Source organism: Pipistrellus hanaki, assembly GCF_964339955.1.
Source record: "Pipistrellus hanaki genome assembly, chromosome: 7".
In the NCBI taxonomy this organism is placed as follows: Eukaryota; Metazoa; Chordata; class Mammalia; order Chiroptera; family Vespertilionidae; genus Pipistrellus; species Pipistrellus hanaki.
The window spans coordinates 74343853-74366958 of record NC_140509.1 but is presented as its reverse complement, the minus strand read 5'-3'; the positions used below and the strand labels follow the sequence as shown (position 1 = coordinate 74366958).

The 23106-nt window shown below is 40.8% G+C and overlaps 1 protein-coding gene, 1 long non-coding RNA gene and 1 pseudogene across 3 annotated transcripts in view; 1 reads left to right on the top strand and 2 right to left on the bottom strand.

Moving 5' to 3' along the window:
* Nucleotides 1–23106, bottom strand: part of LOC311626040 (eukaryotic translation initiation factor 5-like) — a 426341-nt pseudogene that overhangs the window by 90907 nt on the left and 312328 nt on the right. The gene's annotated exons all lie outside the window — the stretch shown is intronic.
* Nucleotides 1–23106, top strand: part of RNF217 (ring finger protein 217) — a 103218-nt gene that overhangs the window by 75759 nt on the left and 4353 nt on the right. The window contains exons 3-4 of the mRNA XM_084889642.1: nt 5416–5580; nt 18352–18553. Of these exons, the coding sequence (XP_084745768.1) occupies nt 5416–5580; nt 18352–18553 (367 nt within the window). The remainder of the gene's footprint in view (nt 1–5415; nt 5581–18351; nt 18554–23106) is intronic.
* LOC311625436 overlaps nt 19989–23106 on the bottom strand; it is a 29095-nt gene continuing 25977 nt past the window's right edge. The window contains exons 3-4 of the long non-coding RNA XR_014795505.1: nt 20369–22167; nt 19989–20049 (exon numbers count right to left, since the gene is read on the bottom strand). This is a non-coding gene — a long non-coding RNA (uncharacterized lncRNA). The remainder of the gene's footprint in view (nt 20050–20368; nt 22168–23106) is intronic.

Below are 23106 nucleotides of genomic sequence, written 5' to 3'. Positions count from 1 at the left end.
CCCATGGTCACTTGTCCCAGTGACAGTCCCCTCATATTTCAAGGCCATGGTAACCCTCCCTTCTCCCCTGGAGCATCTGTTCATGGTACCCACTTGTCTAAGCATCTCCTCTTGCAGTTCTTACATGGCTACCTACCTCTCTGGGTTTAAATCTGGCTGCTTTCAGTACATTCCTTGAGGACAAGTATTTTCGTTCTTTTTTCTGTGCCTAAAGTCAGTACACTCGGTACCTGCTGCTTGAAGGTGCTCAATAAATACTTGCTGAACGAGCAAATGAATTGATGGATATGTTTCCTTACTGAGTACTTGTCTTAGCCTGAAGTTCTAATGAAGCAAATTCTTCTTGGGAAACCCAGTTAGCTTGCATTTGTAATGCTACATCTGCATGTGGGTGTCGTCTAATATTCTGACTTTGACATGCAGTGATTTTGTGATTTTATTTAAAATAATTATGTATGTAGGAATGTATGGAATTTAGGCAAAGAAAAACTTACCTGGGAAGCTGTTCTGTTTTGAACTCTGTTTTGACTTTGTGGGTTCTTTCTTTATTTGGCATGATGAACTGTCCAGAAAAAACACCATTTGCTTAGGAAAAGTGGGTTGGTTTCACTTGTCTTCTGAGTGTGACTGTGACCTCAGATCTCTGGAAAAACCAAGGGAATTCAAACGTTAAAGATGTAAAGCGAAGTTATTTCACCTTTTACGGCGTCCGTGTTCATTAAGATTCCTAACTCTGATAACTTTCTTCACGAAGCACTGCCCACCCTGCCTCTGGGAGAAGGGTTTGCACATTGATCATGATGCTCAGTGGAGTGTCACGTGGGTAAAATATTTGGTAAACATCATCTGCTGACCTCAGAGGTAGGGATAACATCTCAGTCACTGGTCGTAAATCAGATGTGTTGTTTTCCTTTGGACTCATTTAATGTTAGCCAATATACAGTACTCACTATGGGCAAAGGAATTCACTTTTTACATGATTTACTGAGTACCTTCCATGCGCCAGGAGCTGTGTTGTGTACAGGGACAGACAGGGTGAATGAGATGCAGCCGTGCAAATGTGCTGTAAGACAGATGCTGGATCTGTCGGGGGGAAGCAGAGAAGACGTCTTGAAACAAGTAGCTTCTGATCTGCACACGGTTTCAGTAGACAGACTGTGTTAATGGGACTTTCTCTGCTTACACAGCGCAGAGCTGTGCTCTCTCGGGCTCCCTCGCTCACTGAGGTTCACTGCCAGCTCTGCGGGGAGCAGGAAGGGCAGGGGAGCAGTCTCTGCCGCCACCCAGGCAGGCCACACGGAGAATCGGACACCGCCCTTTCTTGTCCCCTCGTCCCCTGATCTGCACTTTGGTCACTAAGCTCGCCTCCGTCTTTGCCTCCACAGCAAAGGCAAAGGGTCTGTGTATCGCCATCTCACTCCTCCAACTGAGGGACAAAACAGATCCAGAGACAGAGAAGCATGGAACAGACTGAGGAACCTCAGAGGGAAAGGGCTGGGGAAGAGATTAACCAAAGAACGTGCATCATGGCCCATGGATACAGACAATAGTGTGGTGAAGGCGGTGCGGGGGAGGGGGGTGTGTGGGAATGGGACATCTGTTATATTTGCAACGATAAGAAGAAATTTTAAAAAATAGAGTCTGGCTTGGCGAGCCTCTATTCATCGGTAAGCTGCCTGCTGCACAAGGCGCATACCAGCCACCTCGCAGGCTGCCTGCCAGCCCCCGGATACGTGTGTTTGGCTTAGGGCAGGGGTCCTCAAACTTTTTAAAGTGGGGGCCAGATCACGGTCCTTCAGAGAGCTGGAGGGCCGGACTATATGAACTACTAATTCCTACTGTAACACCTCGGCTGCGCTCACTGCCCAAAAAACCTGGCGGGCCGGATCAGACTCCTCTGTGGGCCGCATGTGGCCCTCGGGCCGTAGTTTGAAGACCCCTGGTTAGGGTCTCGTTCCTGCTGTCAGTCCATTGTGTCTGGGGAGACGGGGTCACATGGTACAGAGCAGAGCTTCTGGAATGGCAGCGTGTCTTTGAATCATCGGGGACCTTGTGAAATTGCAGCCGATTCAGTAGGTCTCGGCGTGACATGAAGTCTTGGTTTGCAACAAGCTCCCAGGTGCTGCTCCTCTGAGCACAGGCAGGGAAGTGAGGTGAGAGCGTGGTGACCCCGTGTGACTGCAGTTACCTGGAGGGCAGGCTCTCTGTGGAGGTCTGTGCTTGTGAGAGGGCACTGCCTGTGCAAGAATAGGTGTCAGTAAATGAATGAGGAGGATGTCTGGGTGAGTTAGGCAAGGCTGCTTTCCAATAGAGTAAAGGCCAGAACGAATAAGGCATCCTTAGACCAAAAAGTCAGTATTTAGAGCATTCGGGTACAGTCTGAAGAATTAGGCTGTTGGGGTTGGCTGTTCGCCCTTTTACTGTTTCATCCAAAGCAAAGCAATAGCTACTTTCATGTTTTCAGCGAGAGGCAGGATTCATCTCCACTTGAGAGCTTGATGCAAGACTCCTTCCACAATTGGCTGCCAAGTCTGTGTTGACATGAGGCGTGGCAGCGGGATCCGCAGTAGGATGTGGTTGTTCAGTATGAGAAATGGATAGGAGTCCCTCGTATGGACACCCAAAGGCAGATGTCGTATTATTCTGATCCCTTAGGAGAATCCCTCCTCATGGTCTTCATGAGAGAGCCATAGAAGTGATCACTCAGCACGTGGCCCCCGAAATCCTTGAACCATGGTAATGTCTAACATTCATAGAATGGATCCCAGTTTCAAAGCGTCGTGACCTTCACCCTTCTGTTCATTTCATAAAGGAAACCTAAGACTGACCGACTAAAACCCAGAGTTATTTTATGTGACGGTGCTAGAGTCCAGTTACTGAGAATTATGAATCATGTCTACGAAAAGGGAACTGAATTAAGTATTTAGATCCTTCTGACATAATGGCAGCTACAATGAGGAAAAGCAGAGTCTTCTGACAGCTTCCTCATTTCATTCATTACATTTGAAAATCACACTCATTTAGGCCCCAAGTAATGTCTAGGTCTTTTCTTCACAGTTCAGTGACATGGAGGGATGATCACTTCATATTCTTTTATTATCTGGCGTTCACATGCTTTAAATTTGTCTTCTTTAAACCTGACATATTTTCACTTTGATGATCAGTAAAAAGCAAAAAAAAAAAAATGGTTATTTTAAGTGACTGGCTAGTAAAGTCCTTTAAAAAAAAATCCAAGGATTATCTTAATTTTTATATGAGTAAAGCCTTGAAAAAGATTTTTCAAGTTCACCTGATGTTGGTAATCATGTAAAATTCCAACTTACTGGATAGTTTAGTTACATGACCTTCTTTGACTTCTATAATTTGGTTTCTGATCCGAAAGAATGCTGTTTCCTTTGAGAAAGTGAGAAGAAAGCTGGCCTTGGAGCCAAGCTGACTTCTTGTTTCAATTTCTTTTTAACACATACCTGCGATGTTACTCTGGGCAAGTCATTTAATCTCTGCGAGCCTTAGTTTCCTCTGTAAACTTGTGACCATACCTACTTTGCAGAATTATTTTGTTGATGAAACTAAGTAATGCATGTGATGCAGCAGTATAAACATTACCATGTAACAGTTTCAACAGATAGGTAAACACGAAGATTTTTTTTAAAATGTAGACAAAATATTATTTTGTTTTTAAGTAAATTAAAAGCAAAAGTAATTTTGTTACTTCATATTTGCATGGGAATAGCATTGTCTACTCTTTTTTTTTTTTAAATATATTTTATTGATTTTTTACAGAGAGGAAGGGAGAGAGATAGAGAGCCAGAAACTTCGATGAGAGAGAAACATCGACCAGCTGCCTCCTGCACACCCCCTACCGGGGATGTGCCCGCAACCAATGTACATGCCCTTGACCGGAATCGAACCAGGGACCTTTCAGCCCGCAGACCGACGCTCTACTACTGAGCCAAACCAGTTTTGGCGCATTGTCTACTCGTGACATAAGTGAAAATAGCAGTGCTTTTGAGTTATGATTATAATTGACAATTAATGTATATATTGGAATCAACATTGTAAAAAAAAAAAAAAGTAGTTTTCCACAAAGTAAGTAGTGACTTTGATTGTTTACCAAAAGAAATTCTAACTGATTTTCAAACTGTAGTCAGTAAATTCACTCATGTGAAGTAATTAATATGCAGAAATTTGGAGAAAAATCATACGTAATCAGTGTTGTCTCAGATATTTTATTAATTAACTATAATCAAACATGTCAGAAAGTCAACAACTGCCCATGTTGTTCTTTTTTGCTTTGTTTTTAAAATAAATTCAAGTTTGTTTATTGAACAGAAATTTCTTTTTTGTGTGTTAATTCTCACAAAGTATATTTTTCTATTGATTTTTATAGAGTGGAAGGGAGGGGAAGAGACACACAGAGAGAAACATTGGTATGAGAGAGAGAGATCTATTGGTTGCCTCCCGCATGCTTGTTGGTCAAGGCCAGGGGTTGAGCCTGCAACCTGGGTATATGTCCTTGCCCAGGAATCAAACCTGGGACCCTTCATTCCAAAGGCCAACACTATCCACTGAGCCACATCGGCTAGGGCTTGCCCATGTCTTCTGAGAGTGAGGACCAGAAATATTGTGTAAGAATTAGTTACGCCACTGTCATTCAAAATCAAGGAAGTCAGGTAAGTCTTCCATGTCACATAGAAGACGTACGTTTTCTGTGAATAGACAAACACACACTCTCACATACACCACCACACAGTGAAAATACAATGATATCTTTCTGATGATTTCCCACTTAACAGGCCACGGAACCACCAAGACTGATACATTTCAATAGGACCCTTTGTATTATTCTTATAATTAGCCTCCCTTAGATTAATAGCAAAAAAAAAAAACAAAAAACAAAAAAACTATATCCATTATCTCTGGTGTGCTTCATAGCAAATGCAGTATGTCTGCCAGTGTGTTTTCACTTGATGAAGCATCTGGGGCGTTTTGATTTTTATAAAAGTGAATGAAGCCATTGATAAAGAGAGCAATGGAAATGCTTGGCGACTTGGTTCAAGAGAAAGTGAATTGAAAGGCCGCCTCCTGCGTGTGTGGATGTGCATCAGGTTGCGTTCTGTTTCGATCTGGGAGATTTTCGTAAGACCAAGTTGATTTCCAGAACGTGCCCAGTGTTTAATTCCAGTGTCGCCTGCAAACAGCTGAACCATCCATGCCAAAGCACTGCGTTGCTCCTCCGATCACGGAACCGGCCAGCACAGGGCATTGTGGTTTGCGTCTCGGAGAGGGGGAGATCCTGAAAAGCTGGGGACACGATAACCCTTTAGCTCATTTCCCCACGCGTCACCGTTCTTAGCCTTTGGACTCTTGCAGGCATTTCTCTACGAGTGCTTAACCCTGCATTTCTTTACACAGATCCAGTGCCCCGCTTGCCAATTCGTCTGGTGTTTTAAGTGCCACTCTCCTTGGCATGAAGGTGTTAACTGCAAGGAGTACAAGAAAGGAGACAAACTGTTGCGCCACTGGGCCAGCGAGATTGAGCATGGCCAGCGGAACGCCCAGAAGTGTCCAAAGTGCAAGGTGAGCTTGCCTGTCGGTGGAGAGGACAGACTCTTGTCTGTCACTGGGTAATATTACTACAACGTGGAAGTGACTTGTAGGTATAACTATTATTGCAGGTGAGGAGAAGAATAGGCGCTGTTTCATTTTAGAGGAGCAACGGTATCGCATAACTAAATTGAAAAATTTGGCCGAAACCGGTTTGGCTCAGTGGATAGAGCATCGGCCTGCGGACTGAAAGGTCCCAGGTTTGATTCCAGTCAAGGGCATGTACCTTGGTTGTGGGCACATCCCCAGTAAGGGGGTGTGCAAGAGGCAACTGATTGATGATTCTCTCTCATCAGTGTTTCTGACTCTCTGTCCCTCTCTCTTCCTCTCTGTGAAAAATCAATAAAATATATTTTTTTTTAAATTGAAAATTTTGTATATGAGCAGTGTATATGCTTTTTTTTTTTTTTTTGCATGACATTTCAAATATTAGGATGGTCATCCTATATAATAAAAGGCTATTATGTAAATTGACTGAAATATGCAACGGAATGACTAATCACTATGATGCACACTGACCACCAGGGGCAAACTCTGAGACTTCCAGGAGCTTCCCTCTGCTGGTCACTCCCACACTGGGAGGGCTGCCCCTGCCTCCGCAGCTGCGCTGAGGATGTCTGACTGACGACTTAGGCCTGCTCCCCGCGGACATAAGCCAGCAGTCAATCACATCCCTAGAAAGGAAAGGCAGCCAACTGGAATGACTTTACTGAATGCATTGAAAACTTCCCGCGGTTTTAACAACTATGCAGAATTAAGGGGAAGCATACTACGTGCTGGTTCCCTGGTGAGGCAGTGGCCATAAGGCCGGGGCTTGAAAGGGGATTTCCTTTGACATAGCTGAAAAGAGAGGAGCCAAGGAAGGTGGAATCCGTTTACGGGACCTTGCGAGGTCCCGTAAACAGATTTTTTATATTTATATTTTATATTTTAGAAGAATAGAAAAATCTAGGTATTACTGTCTAATATAATACTAAACTTTATTAAAGATTACAGTTCTGAAGCCTTTGAGAATGTGGAGGGGTAACCTTTGTAAGAATGGTTAGTAACCCAATCTTCTGGTCGTTTCTCAAATGCTTTAATATTAGTTCATTCGTGTTACTTGTAACCAGATTTGGGCTCTGATCTATATCATGTTTTCCCTTTACATAGTTTTAAATTGTTAAAACCCCATTTTCCCAAGGCCAGATTTCTGCCCTCTTGAGTATATATAAATATATTTTTTAGCAAATGTACTTCCAAAAGAGTAGCCATATCTTCTGGCCCTTCAACTGATAATTTGACGTAAGCCAGTTTAAAGTAAACAGGAAGTTAAGAAACAATTATATAAAGAAGGCAGTATATAAAAGGAAGCATTGTCTCTTCAAAAATTTATTTCTCAAGTTCATATTGTAACATATTGCCATTATTAAACATAGGTGGTGAATCCATATATGTCTATGATAGTTACCTCTAATTTTTTAAATGTGTGAAATAGTTCTTGATTAGAAATAAATAAAATGTCACAGTGGAACAGAAAGCTGTCCCATTCTAGCTCTGGGGCTGTTTAAACATCTCTACTTGTCTACACAACCTCTAAGGATTTGACTGTTTTTGTTTTTTTTTCCTTCCGCATGTAAAAGTTAAATGTTGCTCAGAATATGGGCTTACTAAAGCAAAGTTGGTTTAATGTTTCTCAAAATGGGTAGCTTTCTCTTTATTTAGAAAATTGAAGGACAATCCCTCAAACACTTCTTTCCCAATGAGATATTTTTATACAAAGATAAGAGGAATATTTATGCCAACATTTATGTATTGTGGTACAAATATAGTCACAGAACTAGATGGCATGCAGCTGACCACCTTAATTTTTCTCTTATCTAAATAATCCACATCTCAAATTAGGACATTTTCTAAAACAGTGAATAGAGATAAATAATTAGGAAATTATACATTTTGGTAGGCTAATATATAAGTAATGTGGTTTATGAGTTAATTAGCAATTGAGTCATTTATTTTATTCCAGTGTCAACATACATATTCCCTATTTTGAGGTAACATTGATGATACTCATGTGATTTATTTTTTTAAAAGAAATGCCAAGATATGAATAGGGAGTGCTGAATTCTGATATGCCATCTTTATTTTATTCATGAAAATGCCTTTGTACAATGCTCTGTGTTCCTTTTTGTTCTTACCACAGTAACAATGATTATCTATAATAATAAAAGGGTAATATGCTAATTAGACCAGACGTCCTTCTGAACGTTCTTCTGGACCAAGCTGCAGCAGGCGGGGGCCGAGGCAGAGGCAGCAGGGGCCCCCAGCCACAGTGGGCGGGGGCAGGGGCCGGGGTCAAGGCCCTTGCATGAATTTCGTGTATTGAGCCTCTAGTATCTCTAACAATACTGTCTGACAAATACTGATAGTTGCTACATGTCAGTCTCCATTGTAGTTTTATACTTATGTGTCCCTTCAAATCCTTAACCCTCTGAGATACTGAGTTCCAGTGTGCCATCTAGATTTTAATTATTCAGTACCTTTTGGTGAAACTCTTAAGATTTTTCACAGTAATGTAGTTTGTAAGTTATATTTGTTGTGTCATTTAATTCTCAAAAGAAAGTTATGATGAAACTAGATCACCAACTTACACCATTCACAAAGATAAACTCAAAATGGATACAGGACTTAAACATCAGACGGGAAACCATAAAAATACTAGAAGCATCCACAGGTAGCAAAATCTCAGACGTATGCCAAAATAACTTCTTCACTGATACTGCCCCTAGGGCAATGGAAGCTAAAGAGAAAATAAACAAATGGGACTACTTCAAAATAAAAAGCTTTTTTACAGCAAAAGAAACCATCAATAAAACAACAAGAAAGCCCACGGTGTGGGAGATCATATTTGCAAATATTACCACTGAAAAAGGTTTAATCTCCAACATTTACAGACAGCTTATACAACTAAATAAAAGGAAGATGAATGATCCAATTAAAAAATGGGCAATGGACCTAAACAGAATATTTTCAAAAGAAGACAGAAGGCCAAAAGGCACATGAAAACATGCTCAAAGTCACTAATTGTCCGAGAGGTGCAAATCAAAACAACAATGCGGTACCATCTCACACCTGTCAGAATGGCCAACATCAACAAATCAACAAACGACAAGTGTTGGCGAGGTTGCGGAGAAAAAGGAACCCTCGTGCACTGCTGGTGGGAATGCAGACTGGTGCAACCACTGTGGAGAACAGTGTGGAGTTTCCTCAAAAAACTGAAAATGGAACTCCCATTTGACCCAGTAATCCCACTTCTAGGAATATATCCCAAGAAACTAGAAACACCAATCAGAAAGGATATATGCACCCCTATGTTCATAGCAGCACAATCTACAATAGCCAGAATTTGGAAACAGCCTAGGTGCCCGTCAGCAGATGAATGGATCCAAAAACTATGGTACATCTACACAATGGAATACTATGCTGCCATAAAGAAGAAGGAATTCTCATCATTTGCAGCAACCTGGATGGAATTGGAGAGCATCATGCTGAGTGAAATAAGCCAATCAACGAAAGAGAAACACCACATGACCTCACACATCGGTGGATGATAAAGATCTTTATAAACTGATGAACCAAGAGGCAGATATAGAGAAAGTAAAGCAACAGGCAGACTGTCAAATTACAGTGGGGAGGGTAGGGATATCAGGGGGAGATAATAGATCAACCGAAGGACTTGTATAAATGCATATAAGTACAACCAATGGACATAAAACTATGGGGAGGGAGGGGAGGTGTGGGAGGAAGGGAGGGGGGCAATAAAAAAAAAATCAAGAAAATATGTAAAAAAAATAAATAAATAAAACTTAAAAAAAAAAAAAAAAGAAAGTTATGAGGAATGGGTAATTACCCATTTCAAAATGTAGAAACAGTTTCAGAGACGTTATGTAACTGGAAAGAGCAGTCAGGGGAAAGTGAATTATATTCATTCATAATTTATTGTGATTTTGGAATTAAGGAAATGTACTTGTCATGCTATTTCCCTTTAGATATTTTATTCTCTTGAATCCTGTAATAGGTTGCTTTGGGCAAGAACGTATTTTCAGAGAGAGTGATTAATTTGCCCTTTTCACATAAAATTAGCACCAAAGCCGCACCTGTGGGCCCTTCTATCTGAGCTACGAATGCTGAAGGACTTGGACTGTTAATGTTGGATCTCACAGTCCTGCAGTCCTCTGGTATCACACACGCCACTGTGAAATCACATTCAGGGAGAGGCCCCTGACTGCCTTCAAATAGTGCCCATTCAGAAAATAAAATAGCTTCTCCTTCAGTACGGATTATGTTTTAACTCTCCAGACTGCTTGAAGTCATTACTTTCGGAGCAGTGTTATCAGTGCTATCATTTTCTTGTACCAACGTCTAGACCTTAGTTATGAGGAAAGTCTGATTGTTTGGTGGCAAATACTTTCTAGGATCTAAATGGTATTGCACCCAATGCCCCATCTTTATCACAAACCGGAGGAGGGCCTGTGCATGCAATTCATGCACTGCGGGGGCGGGGGCTTAGCCCAGCCTGCGCCCTCTCGCAGCTTGGGAGCCCTCACGGGATGTCCAGTTGCTGGGTTAGGCTCACTCCCCATGGCTGAGCGGTGCTCCTTGTGTGGGAGTGCACTAACCACCTGTGGGCAGCTCCTGCACTGAGTGTCTGCCCCCTGGTGGTCAGCGCATGCCAAAGTGACTGGTTATTCTGCCGTTGGGTTGATTTGCATGTTAGCCTTTTATTATACAGGATAATTTTAATATTTGTTCACTATCCTGAGATTGAATTTATAAAGGGATATCTCATTCATCTTGGGGAATCCAGGGAGAGGTGGGTGGTTAAGGATTATTCGGTGAATTCTGGCCTGGTGGATGGTATCCAGGAGTGAAACTATTACAATCAGAGGTACAAGGGCTCAGAGCCAGGAAATGTTTGCTGTGAACAAAGAGCCACACGTACTTTGTGGTTCCCTTAGCGTAAGGTTCACAGGAGGAAGTGGTGAAAGGTGGGGCTATAGAAACAAACAGGGGCCTGGGCTTTGCATGCAATATTAAGAAATGTGTATTTCATACTCCAAGTGGAAAATTATAAGGAGGGGAATGGCGGTATCAGATGCATATGTCATGTTGGCTGTTGTTGATTATATGAAGGTAGCTGTAGACATGTAGGAGGAAATGATGATGACAATATGAGCTAAGTAAGCTAGTGATCAAACAGCTGGAGAAGAGGAGAAGGAGTAGATAAGTATCTTAGGCCTAAAACTGCCTAATGATTAGTTGGATGTGGGAAGTAAAAAGAGTGTGCCTAGCCGAAGCTGGTTTGGCTCAGTGGATAGAGCGTCGGCCTGCTGACTGAAGGGTCTCAGGTTCGATTCCGGTCAAGGGCATGTACCTTAGTTATGGGCACATCCCCGGTGGGACGTGTGCAGGAGGCAGCTGATCGACTTTTCTCTCTGCCCCTCTTCCTTCCTCTCTGTAAAAAATCAATAAATATATATATATTTTTAAAAAGAGTGTACCTACCACATATCTGGCTTGAGTGTCTAAGTGGATGATGATACCATAACCTGTGATAAAATATGGAGATGGACCTCGTTTTATTTTGTTGTTATTGTTGGATCAGAGGGCCATGATATTTGCTTTTGCTTATTTGACTTGGAAATGGCTTTAGGCACATAGGTATGTATTACCAGCCAACAGGTGCTTCATGAGCCCGCAGCTCAGGAGTCAGTCCTCAGTGGAAGTTAAGAAATGAGAACTAGTTGAAGGAAGTTGGAACCATTTGGGTATTGAAGAGATGACCTAAAGAGTATGTGCAAAGTGGTGAGCCCTGGGTGGAACTAAGGATAGGTGAAGAAATAGGAACCTCAGGGAGGTATGAGGAGCACTGGGGATAAGGGTGGCACTGAAGCAAGAGTATATAAAAGGTCAGAAGGAGATCGTGGTCAAGCGATTAAATGACACTGAGAAATACAATTAGATAAGAATCCAAAAATTGGATTTGGCGAATAGAAGGTCATGGGTAATATACTCATTTGGTCTTTAAAGATATTATTGAGAACATGCTATGTGACAGGACCTGTGCAAGTTTCTATAATCTATACTAATAAAAGGGCAATATGCTAATTAGACCGGGTGACCGGACATCTTCTGGACATCTGATTTCCTTCTGGACAATTAGGGGGCAATCAGGCCAGTAGTGGGTGCAATTAGGGTGTGACCAGGCTGGCAGGAGGGAAGTTTGGGGGTAGCCAGTCCGGCAGGAGGAGGGTTGAGGGGCGACCAGGCAGGCAGGCGAGCAGTTAGGAGCCAGCGGTCCTAAATTTTGAGGGGGATGTCTGACTGCCAGTATTGGGCCTAAGCTGGTAGTCAGACATCCCCCAAATAATCCCTGATTGGAGAGGGTACAGGCCGGGCTGAGAGACACCCTCCCCCCTTCCCTTACATGATTTCCATGCACAGGCCTCTGGTAAAGCAATAAACAAGATGAACATTATCTGAGTCCTTTTAGATTTCATCAACTGGGGGAGTAGAGGGTTTGGATAGGAGGATACAGATAAAGAGTTTTAAGATATAGAGTAAGAAATGCTCCGACAGGGCTAGTGCAGGTTGCTTCTCATTTCATGGCTACAGTGTCATGAATATCTGTGCTGGGGATGCTCTTCCTACCTCCGAGTCCTCTTAACTGGTAAACTGCTACTCGACCTTTATTTCTCAGATCAAATGTCACTTCCCTAGAGAATCCTCTCTGACCCATAGGCCACATCAAGCTCCACCTCTCAAATACTCTCTCCACAACTTGTTCTTTTCCTGCATAGCATCTGCCATAGCTTATGAGTGTGTATTTATTTGTACACTTGAGTAGACTAGAAGCTCTTCTGGGGCAGGACCATATCAGGTTTTATCAATGGAAAAATGGTTAATTGTGGAATGCATGAATGAGTGAATGTTTCTGGAGAAAAAATAGTTGATCTGGATGTATCAGTAGCATGGGATTGTAGCCAACTGAGATGAGTAAGAAAAGCAGTGAGCCCTAACCAGTTTGGCTCAGTGGATAGAGCGTCAGCCTGTGGACTTAAGGATCCTGGGTTTCATTCTGGTCAAGGACATGTACCTTGGTTGCAGGTTCCCCAGTCCTGGTCACAATACATGCAGAAGGCAGCCAATCAATGTGTCTCTCTCACATCGATGTTTCTCTCTGTCTCTCATTCTCCCTTCCACTCTCTGTAAAAATTAATGGAAAAATATCCTTGGGTGAGGATTAAAAAAAAGAAAGAAAGAAAAGAAAGAGAAAAGCAATGAATATAGAATATTCTTTTGAGAAGCTTGATAAAAATGGAAGAGTGAGGGTGATTATTGGCTAGAAGTTCATGTGGAATTAGAGAAAGGATTTATTAGGATGTGACAATACCTGGACTATTGGCAAGCTAAGCAGGGCACAGTTGCAGAGGGAAGGGGTCAAAGTGAATGTGAAAGAGGGGAAAACTGGCATCTGAAGATTTCTGAGAGCATGAGGCACAAGCTCTGGGGAAGAAGGAAGAAAATTAGGAGCTAATTTTTAGTACAACCCTAACCTGGAGAATAAGAATTGGACAGTTCTACACTCTTATTCAAAAATTCCTGTCACAAATCACAAGACTTAACTTGAGATGTATATGAAATTTCCTGTAACAAAGAAAACAAGTACATTGAAGCACAAGCACATTGAGGAGGGCAGATACTAAAAATACGTTGTTTTGTGTTTTTTTGAAAAGCAAAAATCAAAACACTTTTGGTACATTGTTTTTAAAGCTGTTATTACCTAGGAAACAGTAAGCATATTTCCAGTTACATACCTGTTTTTCAGGGATCATATGGACCACGGATGGCCTTGCCATTACCTTTCTGCTACAGCAGTACATAATGCCATTTTAGGTTGCCAGACAATAATGAGAATTACATTTTAGAACCATATATGTTTTTTATGAATAATCCCTTATTTACAGGTGGTGCTATGTACTATGAATAGCATAGGCTCAAAAATGGGCCGTTTTGTTATTTCTGTGTACTACATTATGAACTTAATAGCAAAAACTCTTATTAAACAAATATCTGGCATATTCTGAACATTCATCTCATGACTTGTAAGCGTAAAGGGGTATATCACAACATTTAGTGTTTAAATATTTGACTCCTTTAAGTATCAGTCATCCTTATTTGTTTAGATGGAGAAAAACCCTGTGAGTAATATCAAGCCAAGTGACATTTGTGGTTTATGAATAGTCAGTTCAAGCTAATAGATTAGGAATATCTGGTCTGTCCTACCCTGTTTCAATCTCTTAAGTAAAAACAAAATTTTGATTGTAAATTATAGCCACTGGGTGATTTATTTGTATTGTTTTAGCCATGCTAAGTCAATGAATGTTTTGAAACTACAATATAATATCCCCTGTTGCACAGTAACTTACATTGTATCAATTTGTTTTTGTTAGTATCAAGTTATAATATATTTTCATAAATCAAAATATATTTACAGTAATATTAAAGGAAGTAGTACTATGTATTTAATAGTTGGTAAATTAATAAAATTATTTTCTCATGATTAAACCATTACTTTATGTGTGTGAAGTGATCAAATTAATATATAGAACCATATAATCCTGCAATGTACAAGGTTACTATAGAATATTGTCAGAACTTGGAATTTTATCACCTCCTGTACAGAAATACAATATTTTGCCTGCTGTGCTCAGAATATTATTTTAGAAATAAGGAAAAACTGCTCAGAGAGACTATACATTGCTGTCTTTGTGATTTTAATGAAAAAGTAAATTTGCCTCATAAAGATTTTAGAAGTCAGTGAAGCAATATTACACAGATATAATGTGACAAATGGTAGGTGAAATTTTGAGGAAAATGAACTGTTGGTGACAAGTTGAACTTACTCGAACAATCTTCTTGTCAGTAAAAGCTTTGATACTGTTTTAAAGGAAGAAATGATCTGGTCCCCTCCCCCCAGAAAAGCTAAAACAAGCAGAAAGACTCAGATTTGCCTTGTGCAGGAGACTGGAAGCGTGTCAGTCTGACTAATGCAAAGGTTATTCCGTCATTTAACAAAGATATGATTGACTTCTGATTTTATCTTTAAGTTCATAATAAGAGGCTGCTTAGCATGATAAAGACACAGACATGAATCAAAACCGTTCTCTATTCACTCTAGCAGCTTACTTTTCTGAGCTCTGGTTATGAGTAAGAATGCCAGTCTCATGGTTCGGTTGTGAGGCTTAAAGGTGCTAATCTGTGTGCAATGCTTGGCACATGATGCGCTCTAGGCAAATATTAGTCCTTTTCTCTCTGCTAGTCAAACACAACACTGCGCTTTGTGATCAGGAGAAGGTAAGCTTTATTGTCTCCATTTCAGGATCAAATACAGTCCACGAGGAAAAGGTTGAGTGTATGACGAACTTTATTTTGGCTGCTCAGCCGTTCTCTGTAAACATGCACAGGTGGTTTAAAGAGGAATCAGAAATGGTGCCAAGGTCCAGCCAGCAGGAGCTTTGGCCTGCACTCCTCCTGTGCACCAGCCACTGTGCCAAGTGGGTACGGGCCCAGGGATCGCTCTTCAGAATCGTTCCCAGAAACAGGCCCCGCAGAGGGGAATGCTGGGCTAGGGCTGAGTTTACCTCCAAGGTAAAGAGCTCAGGCTTCAGAGACCCTCACCTGCCAAGTCCCTTCTTAGACATGTATCTCATTTGTGTTTGTAATTTACATTCTTTTCCTTAAAGAGGGCCCTCCAATCAGATAACCTTCAGGCCCCATAAATCCAGCATCTGCTCTAACTAGACTTGTCAGGTAAAAGAAAAAAAGTCTATACAATTTTTTTTTTTTTTTTGTAATGTATTTTTATTGATTTCAAAGAAGGGAGGGAGAGAGAGAGATAGAAACATCAATCATGAGAGGGAATCATTGATTGGCTGCCTCCTGTATGCCCCCTATAGGGGATCCAGCCCACAACCTGGGCATGTGCCCTTCAGTTTGCAGGCCGACACTCTATCCACTGAGCCAAACCGGCCAGGGCTCGATACAATTTTAAAAGGATGGATTGTCCAATAGCAGAAAAAGTAAGTATTGCCTATATTGACCAAATAATGAGTTGTTAGTGACCTTTGACCACAGATGCTCTTTGCCCTTAAGCACAGAAGGTGGTGTCTAGTTCAGCATCTGCCCAAGAATTATCCATGTCAAGAAGTGAGGAAGGGGCCACCTGGCAATCAGGTGTGCTGTTGCATTGCCCACGTTACTCAAATTTTTCGGTGCATAGAGGGGAACCAGTATTACATTGTTCTGACTCAGTAGGTGTCAAACAATGGGTTGAGCCCTGTACATGCATTATCACGTTAAGTAGTATTGAAAATGAGGCTTGGGAGAAGTCAAGTAACTTTTTTTTTTTTTTTTTCATTCATCTCAGAGAAGCAGGGAGAGGGAGTGAGAGAGAGAAGCATAATGATGAGAAGCACTAATTGGCTGCCTCCTGCATGCTCCCTATTGGGGGTTGAGCCCACCACTCGGGCATATGCCCTGACCCAGAATCGGACTGTGACCTTCGATTCATAGGTCGACTCGCAACTACTGAGCCATGCTGGCCGGGCTCGAGTAACTTTTTTATACAGCTAGTGGAGGCAGAATTTAAACAGAGAGCCTCTTCAAATCAAAACTCAGGCTCTTTCAACCTCCCTATGTGGCCAACGGTTACCTGCTGAGAATCAGCCATGGGGAGAGAATGGATATTTAACCTACAATCCACCTCATGATTTTGAATACCTAGCATCCTGTCAGAAACTTAGTGCACTGTTCTTCCTTGGTCCCTTCACAGAACTTGGATTAAGTACCTGTAATGTGGTGCCCTGTACTTAGTTATTATCTCTTCAAAATTGTCACTGTCCTCTAGAAGCTTTCCAGATGGGTGCTCAGGTAGACAGGCAGATAGATAGATGATAGATAGATAGCTAGGCCTATGCTCTATCGACTGAGCCAAACTGGTTTCTGTGAACATTATTTTTAATGAAATATGTAAAGTCATGGACTGTGGCCAAAGCTTAACTAAAAAGAGTCAAGCAACCACTGGAGGTTTGTTTTGTTTTGTTTTTAAATATTTTTTATTGATTTTTTTTTACAGAGAGGAAGATAGAGGGATAGAGAGTTAGAAACATCAATGAGAGAGAATCAGCTGCCTCTTGCACATCCCCTGCTGGGGATGTGCCCGCAACCAACATGCATGCCCTTGACTGGAATTGAACCCGGGACCTTTCAATCCGCAGGCTGACACTCTATCCAATGAGCCAAACCGGTTTCAGCGCCACTGGAAATTTTGACTCACATGATTACATGTGACGTTCTCAATTGCATTAAAATATTCACTGAACACTAGTCCCAAAGCAGTGTCATGGGTTGAAATGCTCAATAGTCAGTAGTCAAGTGGTATTGGAGACATTTTAAATAAATTTCCTAAATAAAGATATAATAATTAAAAATATATGTATGATAAGAATAAGTGGGATGTAGCTTGAATATAGTAAGTGCCTACTCATAGTGAAATGGGAAGGCTGCTTTTATTGGTCCTGTTTCAATCACATGAGAGTGGGACAGTGTTACCAAACCTTTTTTATGAAATACTAAGTTCTCTTTCATGAATGCTCATCTGGGAAATTGAGTGTGCACATCCTGGAATGGAAGATGGCGCCAATTCATGAGTGTCCGTGAGGATTCTGTCTGTGCCAAGTATCCAGTTATATCTCAAAGAGTAAAATCAGTGCTGAGACAGTGACTGCCACATTGGGTATACAGTGGACTAGTCAAGAATAAGAGCCTTGTTGCATTAAGGGTGAAGTTGTGTTTCATGTAACTTGGCTGCAACAATTGAGGAAGGTGTTAGTTGCACAAATGGAATTCTGTAAACAGTTCTATACACATATTTGCAAATGATACTCGGACACTAAAATGGTATTATGAATACACTTCTAGCTCCTAACATTTCCTTCCACACAAAGAGCTTTCTGCTCCTTGATGTTTATTCAGAAAAAAGTTTTACATAATACGGGCTTTTAAGGAATACTCTATCTCCTCTTAAAAATATATATATATATATATTTTTTTTTTATTGATTTTTTACAGAGAGGGAGAGAGATAGTTAGAAACATCGATGAAAGAGAATCATTGATCAACTGCCTCCTGCACACTCCCTACTGAGGATGTGCCCACAACCAAGGTTCATGCCCTTAATCAGAATCGAACCTGGGACCCTTCAGTCCGCAGGCTGGTGCTCTATCCACTGAGCCATACCGGTTTCGGCTCTTTATCTCCTCTTATTCCCGCAGTCACCTGTTGAACACAGCTTACACAACATCCCCTTTCCCAGCATTTGAAAATGCCTCCTGACCATTGAGTTGGGTGTATGTCTAGAAAGGCATGTGAACTTTCTTTGGGATGTGTTAGTTTAAACATTAGTCATAACCAGCCAACAGCAGGAGTACCTGAAATCTTACTGAGCTCTGCACACATGAAGTGTTTGACACAAAGACGATCCTGGAGAACATGATTGCGAGCAAATTGAAAGGCACAGGACTGCTTTGTAAGAAAGGTTCATCTGGTCGCAAAACTTGCAGATGTTGTTTCATACATTTGCCAGATTTACTTGTTGAAAGTTTTAATCGCCTTTCCTTCCCTTACCCTCTTTTGCGGACACAGATCCACATCCAGAGAACTGAAGGGTGTGATCACATGACCTGTTCACAGTGTAACACTAATTTTTGTTATCGATGTGGGGAGAGATACCGCCAGCTCCGTTTCTTTGGAGACCACACATCAAACCTCAGTATATTTGGATGCAAATATCGCTACCTCCCAGAGAGACCTCATCTAAGGAGATTCGTGCGAGGGTCGGTCTGTGGTAAGTACGGGACATGACCTTGAGGAATCTTCTCTGGGGAAGTGGGCAGTGATAGCAGAACCCAGAAATGGAATAGCCACGGTAATGCTGACCACTACCAGCTAGCCGAGTGGGGCCTTTGCCCCCAAACAGGAGGTAGATATTCTCTCCCCCTTCGAGTTTACAATGAAAAACTTAAGTTTCTTGGCAGGACCGTCTTATATGAGCCACCAGGTTTTGTTCAAAATACAAATTATTCATTACTCTGCAGAAATGTAAAATTAATTTTAAATTTCTGTAACCTATTGTAAGGCACCTATTGAGAGAAACGTCACATTTATTTTTATATTGACAATACCTAGCAGTGAATCTTACACCTAACTTCTCTTTATTCATAGAGGAAATGCTATACAGTAAAAAAAAAAATCCATATGTTTCAGAGCCCTTAATGGAGTTCTGTTGTATCCAAATAGTTGATAAGTCACTGTATATCTTTCCTAATGTATTAATAGCTAACAGTTAATGTACTGAGTAGCAAATGCCCTCAGAGCATACAAACCCCAGTGTTCCCTCCCTCTTAATCTTCAACAGCACACAACGTCATACACAAATATGCAAATATAAACACAGGTTTTTGCTCTGGCCTGGTTCCACCTTCATGTGGGCAGTTCTTCAGACCTCATAGTTGTTTCAATAGCACTGTACTCCCCTGGAATGAACCCACTGTGGATCTCTTCCTCTCTTTTCCTCACAAAGGACTCCATTGTGTCTTTCTGTGGTAGCTTCCCATGTATATGTAACACTTGTTAACATCTTCCACATGGCCCGCTTTCTACCTCCTTTTGTCTAGTGACTTCATGCAACTGCTGTAGAGCTCTCTTTAGCCCTCCATCTCTGCTATTGTAAACCACTCCCCTCTGCAGAATCATATGATGGTTAATCAGACCTAAGCTGGTGCTGAGGATACATTCCCAGCAGGTAAAAAAGAGAACATGTATTTTAGAATTCACTTTAATTTATGGAGACCAGTGCCATCATTTTCTAAAACCTTGTATAACCTCTATAAAAATGTCCTTACGGAATTTCAAATGTAATTTTCCATAGCCAACATAATTCAATATAGTCAACATTGGTTTTAATCATTTTTAAGTATTTGATTTGCTTATAATGGTATAGGGTGTAATTATATAACCAATATTTATTTATCAGTTTAATAGACTTGGGAGGGATACCCAGGGAGTCTAACCGCTATTGATAATAGTAATACCATGAGAAAACTAATTGCAAAGTAAGTTTGAGCTGTAACCTATTTGTAAGTCTATGCATGCAGAGAACAACCAAAAAACACAAAATCCTAAATTTTTTGCATTGTTCTTTTCTTTCCTACTTCAGTGCCATTTAGTGGCATGATTGTTCTTTTCCTTCCGTTCACTGGAATCCTCTTGTCAGGGCATTACAAGAGTTGAGTTATTTGGCAGCCTGTAGAATGCACAGCCCATAGACCAGTGTTTTTCAACCTTTTTTGGGCAAAGGCACACTTGTTTCATGAAAAAAATCACGAGGCACACCACCATTAGAAAATGTTAAAAAATTTAACTCTGTGCCTATATTGACTATATATAAAGTAATTCTCTTGAATAGGAATCAAATAAACACAAAGAAAGTATTTTATAATTACTTTATTATGAAATATTAAGTAAACAAAATAGTGAAAAATTATAAAATTCTTGTCTTGTCTGCACCTACGGTACGGCACACCAGGCAACATCTCGCAGCACACTAGTGTGCCGCGGAACAGCGATTGAAAAACGCTGCCATAGACCAGTGGTTCTCAACCTGTGGGTCGCGACCCTTTTGGGGGTCAAACTGCCCTTTCACAGGGGTCGCCTAAGACATCCTGCATATCAGATATCTATATTATGATTCATAACAGTAGCAAAATTACAGTTATGAAGTAGCAACGAAAATAATTTTATGGTTGGGGGTCACCACAACATGAGGAACTGTATTAAAGGGTCATGGCATTAGGAAGGTTGAGAACCACTGCCATAGACATTGTCAGCAGGGAAATGTTTTCTCTGTTCCTTCTTTTCTGTTTTTATTTAAAAACACTACGGTCAGCTTTCTGTAAATGATCTTCTTTTGGGCCTGATTTCTGTTCTGAGTGTGTGTGCATGTGTCAGAACAAACCTGCAAAGCAGGAGCAGCCGGCCTTGGGATAAGCTCTCCCTCCCACACAGACCTTCCACCTCCAGCGCAGCTGCCTGTGACTCCCGAGGACCAAACTCCCCTTGGAGTGGCTCCCACTTCTCCCATCTGCACAGAAGGCAGGACAAGGGGTTACTCTGTCACAGGGGTCACCTTTGCTGCCACGTAAGAGGGGAGAAGGATTGATCCTAGGGAAGTCCTCCCGCCCCGCTGTTCTTAAGTGATGTAACCCAGTTTGCTCCCTTGGTTAGGGACCGCCGCCTCCAGCTGTCCTTGGACAAAGGCACAGAGGGGCTGCTCTTCTCTCACAGCTGGAGGTGGGAGCCATGGTCTACACTGTGGATGGCCACAAGGCCAGTTACGAGATCAGAGGTTCTGGAGAACAATGGGGACCAGGGATACGAGGGCAATTAGCCGCCTCTGACAGGGGAGCATCTCCCTGGGAGAGGAAGCAGAGTATTCAGTGAATGGTTTGGGGAATAAAAGTGAGGGAAAATGCTCCATTCTCATATTGTTCCATACAAATATACAAAGCATCAAATTAAAGCATATAATGGCAAAGAAAATACAAATCTTTAGTTGATTTCTAGATTACACATAATTTATATGAACAAAAACAATGGCACCCCTCCAGTAAAAATTTTTTAAGAGGACAAAGAAGCCTGGAACTAGAATTGAAGACATAGATGCTGGACTTTCCTACTTTACTGAATGAATTGGAAATTTAGTGCAATTCTTTTGCAAAGGAGTTTGAAAGGAACGTGAAGGACATTTTAAAATGTTGTGTCTAGATAGTCAACAACAGTATTTGCAAGTATAATAGCAATGAAAGATAAAAATTAAGCTTAAGAATAAATAAGATATGATAAATGGATATGAAAAAGCATTATTTTAACTATTGAGAATAGTATTTTAAAAGAATTGTTAGTGATCTGTGAATAAAAGAATGTATGCTTAATCCCTCAAGATAGTTTCAAAAGTAGACTTAAACATGCATTAAACATTGATTACATGATTGGAATAAGTTTATTACTTTCTAGAGAGAAAAAGCAGGTATCTGAGTCTTGGAGTTCTGTAATGGTTGGGGGGAAATCAATGCTGTTACTTTGTAGTCATGTTTCATTGCTATTATAAAAATATACTAATAATTATTTTAAAAGGATACATGAATTAACATACTAAGCTACATGCACAGGAGAGAAACAGATTCTTTTCAAATATGCAAGCCAAGTTCAGCCAGTGTGGCTTAGTGGTTGAGTGTTGACCCATGCACCAAGAGGTCACTTGTTCAATTCTGGGTCAGGGCACATACCCTGATTGTATGCTGGGTCCCCAGTTAGAGGTGTGCAGGAAGCAGCTGATCAATGTTTCTCTGTCATCAATGTTTCTGTCTCTCTTTTTCCTTCTCCATTTCCCTTTTTCTCTTTCTAAAAATAAATAAAAAACATTTTAATAAATAAAATATGCAAGCCAATATATTCTAACCAGTTTAACATAGCTTTAAGAATGAACAAAATGTAATTGTTCAATGAGATTTAGTATTACTAAATTGGGTTCTGTCATTGGTGAAAACTATAAGTAAAGCCCAGGGTGTCAATTGTGTCAACTGAATGGCAATCTTTTACAATTAAATGTTAAAAACTGTATTTTCTATCTGTCTGGTCATGATACCAAATGGTTCCAAAGACCATTTCTTAAGAATAAAAATACTGACATTTTTCCTGGCTTCATTATGTTTCTATTGTTTTTATGTAATTGGGTATTCCAAATTACTGTCCTTCATCTGTGGAATAGTGTTGCTGCTTTATTTTTAAACAGCTAAGTGTTTCTACTGCCAAGTCCCTCCATTCCTTCCTCATCTCTTCCTGTGTCTGGGCTCTGCATCTACACTCTATGTCACATGCCTTAGGGTGAAGATGATTGATTAAGACTTAACGACAGGATATTAACTGTTAGGCTTCTGTGTGTGTGCTAGTGCCTTTCAGAGTTCGTGGGATTCTGATTGTGAACTCTGCTGTGTTTGCATATACCTGGAGTTTATTGTAATCAGCGCTCAATTATCTATTTAGGGGGGAAAAAAGACTGATGGATGCCTTTTGGCATCCTTATCAACATTTAGCCTTAGTGCTTATTATAGAGAGCTTCCTTTTAAAATTTGTTAAGATGATTTACTTGAATAACTTCCAATATATTGTATGTTTATTGGTTGTTTCCTCTAAAATAGTACTGCAATATCTTGTTTATAGTTGTTTATTAGGTGTTCATATTGTTTCCTTTGGACTGGGAAGGAAATAAATCACTTTTCCAGAGGTAGGATTGGGCAGAGCATCTACTAGCTCTCCATTCTCTGAGCTAATTATATTTTT